The sequence below is a fragment of the Simochromis diagramma genome, unplaced genomic scaffold, assembly GCF_900408965.1.
Source record: "Simochromis diagramma unplaced genomic scaffold, fSimDia1.1 OVJJ01000176.1, whole genome shotgun sequence".
NCBI classification, from domain to species: domain Eukaryota; kingdom Metazoa; phylum Chordata; class Actinopteri; order Cichliformes; family Cichlidae; genus Simochromis; species Simochromis diagramma.
The window spans coordinates 956284-960067 of NW_024386892.1; the positions used below are offsets into that span (position 1 = coordinate 956284).

General features: G+C 40.8%; 1 protein-coding gene across 2 annotated transcripts; it reads left to right on the forward strand.

The window, feature by feature from the left end:
* Positions 1–247: 247 nt before the first annotated feature.
* Positions 248–3229, forward strand: LOC120734773 (E3 SUMO-protein ligase ZBED1-like). Of its 2 annotated transcripts, XR_005696112.1 has the most exons (5): positions 248–633; positions 765–894; positions 1218–2535; positions 2630–2698; positions 2789–3229. XR_005696112.1 is itself a non-coding variant. In XM_040033726.1 (3 exons), the coding sequence occupies exons 1-3, from the start codon at positions 591–593 to the stop codon at positions 1771–1773; spliced, it is 729 nt and encodes a 242-aa protein (XP_039889660.1). In that variant the 5' UTR covers positions 248–590; the 3' UTR covers positions 1774–2611. The 2 variants fall into 2 exon arrangements, 1 of the variants encoding a protein (XP_039889660.1); XM_040033726.1 differs by lacking the exons at positions 2630–2698; positions 2789–3229 and having other exon boundaries at positions 1218–2611.
* Positions 3230–3784: the final 555 nt, after the last annotated feature.

The window sequence follows — 3784 nt, forward strand, 5'->3', positions numbered from 1 at the left end:
GCTGCATTATATTGAACCAATTTAATATGCTGTATTTAGCGGTAGCTGTATATGACACAGGTGCAGCCACTTAGATGTTCATTAGTAGGGATGGGTACCGGTGTCCGGTGCCATTGTGGAACTGGTTCTGAAATAAACGGTAGTAACCAGACCGAAAAGCAGCGCACAATTCGGTGCTTCATTTCGGTGCTTTTTTTCCCCTGAGAAATCCAGCTAATCACTTCTTTTCCAAGGATAGTAGGCGGGCCCAGGTACGTATGGGGCTTTTTTTTAGAGCAGAGCTAAAATGCCGAAGCTGAAGCGCTCGAGAGTGTGGCTGTACTTCACAGCAAAAGATATAAACTCAGCAGCCTGCAACAAGTGCTTAAAGGTAATAATGTGCAAAGGAGGTAACACCTCAAATCCAATGAAACACATGGCGTCGCATAGCGTTTTTTTAAAAGCCGAGAAATGCACCTCATTTGATAGCTTGCAGCAAGACATCACACCGAGCACATCTGCTGCAGGTGTGGTGCTTGTTCTCGGAGTTAGCAACATCCAAGAACCCGAAGAGGAGAGTCCTGGCCCCTAGCCCTGCCAGTGTAGCAGAAATGATGACGGATGATGATGGCAGCAGCACCCGTTCTTCTCTGGGTGAGTATCTTAATGTTGTTCGTGTGTAATTTACGTTGAGTAAGCTAACCACGTTATTACATTAATGCATGTAAGGTGAACTAGCAAACACCGTAGTAGTTACATGCGGCTGTCTTCTTGTTTGATGGCAGATACTCCCTTCACCCTGGCCAAAAAGGCTAAAATGAGGAAAGAAAAAGTGGACGAAATTCATAGGGCAGTGACAAAATTTATAGTCAAAAATCTCCATCCATTTTCAACGGTCGAGTCACCATCATTCAGGTGAAAAATGTTGTATTACTCTGACATAAAAAATAGACTGTATAATACTGTAAAGGTTAATATGTTCATAGCTGCTTAGCTTTGTAAGTCTTTTCTAAATATTATAAGTAAACTATATTTGAATAAAAGGTGAGCTATATGTTTTTATTTTTTATCTGGAAGAAAAAAATTAATTAGAATTCGTATTTATTTTATCTTTATTCTGGGAGCTGGTTTATATGTTTTATTTATTTTATCTGAAAAAAAGAATTAAATTTCAAGTCAAAAACACTTTCTTTTTATAAATTTTTTTGTTTTTTGTTTTGTTTTGTTTTTTAATTCAGGGAGATGTCCTTTGCCCTTAATCCGAGGTATCAGCCCCCATCCAGGGATGATCTATCCAACACACTTATACCTGCTTGGTATTGCGTGGAGAAAAGCAACCTCATCCAGAATTTGGCACAGGTTAACAAGGTCGCTATCACCTGTGATGGATGGACCAGTATTGCTCAGGACCATTTCCTCACAGTGACTGTTCACTACATCTACAAAGGCAAAATGAAGCAGAATGTGCTCAGCACTGAAGCAGTTTATGAGTCACAAACAGGTCCAGTTGTCGCTAAAGAAATATCAAGCGTTGTGGAGCAATTTCACTTGGGAGGGAAAATAATTGCTGCCACCGTAGACAATGCCTGCAACATGGATGTTGCTTTGAAAAAATTGGACTTTTTAAAAGTGGGATGCTTTGCTCATACCCTCAACCTGGCCGCACAAAAGGTGTATGACATTCCTGCAGTTTCCAGCTGGGGTGCCAAAATCCATTCAGTTGTGGTGTGGCTCAAACGTTCATCCTTGAGCAAAACTGTGCTCAGAGAAAAGCAGCAAATCCTGAGTAAGTAGCGCATGCAGTTACATATCAAGATGTATTGTTATTCATATTACCTTTTTTATAGTAATTTCAAATATGTTTGTGTCTATCTGTGCTTTAGATTTGCCAGAGCATAATGTAATTCTTGATGTTAAGACGCGCTGGAATTCTCTCTTCCTAATGGTGGAGAGATTTATGGAGCAGTTTGATGCAATCCAGGCAGCTGCTCTGGATCAACGGCTGAGGAAGCCTATGGAGAAGGACATGAGCATCACTTGCAAGAGCTAAATTACGTCAGTTACCTTTAACATTGGGAATATTTTTCAACAGGCTAGAAAGGTTCACGCACACTGATTTAATCAAGGCAGAGGAGTTTATTAAGTGCATGCAAGTCCTGTACATGTCAACCACGTGTGTCTCAAGTGACAAGTCACCCACATGCAGCCCAATCATCCCCATCCTGGCCAAGCTGGAGGCACATTTCAGACGATGTGATGAAGAGAGTGTTTTCACCTCTTCAATAAAAGAGAAAGTCTGGGGTAGTCTGCAGAAAAGATATCAGGTATTTGCAGACAATGTCAATGTGCATGAAAAATAGGGTTACCTTTTTTCAGTATCAGCTCCTATGTTATATCTTGTTTTACTTAAAGGATAAAAACCTTCAGAAATTTCTGAAGGAGGCCACGATGATGGACCCACGTTTTAAAGGCAGGCTAGGTGGTGAGGCAGCTACTGACATCTGGGACAGGTTGGAGAAGGCAGCAGTTGCAAATGCCACAGCAGCAGTTGCTCAGGTATTTTCATTGTGTGTGTACAATCTTGTCCTTTTGCATCATGATGTAGTTTCTATGTTGAAGGAATGCTCTTTTACTATCTCTGTGTCCATAGCCTCCCACTGAGGACCCCAAAGCACACAGCGAGGTGGATGATGCTGACATGGACAAGCCAGAAAAATATGTAATTTCAGATTTTTCACAACCACTACATTCTAAAAGTGATCTTTATTTATTTTGCAAGCCTCACACATCTTTTTTTGTTGTTTTTCAGCTAAGTAAGGTCCTGAAGTCACCCTTAGAAAAGCTGTTTGAGGATGAAGACAGAGAGCTTCAACAGGCTGCTTCTCAAGCGGGTAGAGTCCCCTCAATCACAGAGCAGGTACAGAAGGAGCTTCAAATATACAAAAGACTGCCAGGAATTACCTCTGGACAAGACCCTGTGGCCTGGTGGTGGAGTAAGAGGGATACACTCCCCCAATTTCTCTGCCCTATCAGAAAAATACTTGTGTATCCCAGCCTCATCAACGCCTTCTGAAAGAGTTTTCTCGTGTGCTGGGCATGCCATCAGCCAAGAGCGATGGCATATAGCTCCAGAAAAGGCTAATATGATTATCTTCTTGCAAAAAAACTGCTAAACATCACAGGTTTCATGACAAAGTTTGTGTTTTCAATTGTTTAAGCACTGGTTCCAACCAAAGACATTATGTTTTATTGCCAGAAAGGGCTAACTTTGTTATAATTTTGCTTAAAAAAAATTACTGGGAAAAATAAAAACACAAGAGGTTTTTGGACAAAGTTTGTGTTCTTTATTCTTTAAGCACCGGTTCGAGCACCATTTCAAAAGTACCGTTTTTGGCACCGGTATCGGATAAAACCTAAACGATACCCATCCCTATTCATTAGTTTACCCTACAGGCAGTGTTTGAGCTCACTGGTGCTGTACTAAGTCTGTATTCACACTACGTAGAAGCATCTATTTTTTCCACACCATTTAACAGCATTAGTTCACTAAAGGGGACTGCATATGTTCCTTTGCTAGCATTAAGACGATTAAAGTGATTTACGCTGGCTCTTCTTGAACCCACTTATTTGAGCTTTGTTAAGTATATGACGAAAGCTTTTACCTGTCGCACATGTACAGTGTGTTGATATACATGCAGACTTAGTTCTCAACTGAATGTAACAGTTCAGGACAAGAGGATGTAGCAATGACTGAACTGGAGACAGGAAAACACAAAGGATGTGGCATCACTTGTTGAATATAAAT

What these genes read in the sequence shown, in the direction of transcription:
- LOC120734773 (XM_040033726.1), top strand. Translation starts at nt 591, where the DNA reads ATGATGACGGATGATGATGGCAGCAGCACCCGTTCTTCTCTGG. An exon ending in CAGCACCCGTTCTTCTCTGG is followed by an intron (nt 634 to 764) that starts GTGAGTATCTTA and finishes GTTTGATGGCAG; the next exon opens with ATACTCCCTTCACCCTGGCC. An exon ending in GTCGAGTCACCATCATTCAG is followed by an intron (nt 895 to 1,217) that starts GTGAAAAATGTT and finishes TTTTTAATTCAG; the next exon opens with GGAGATGTCCTTTGCCCTTA.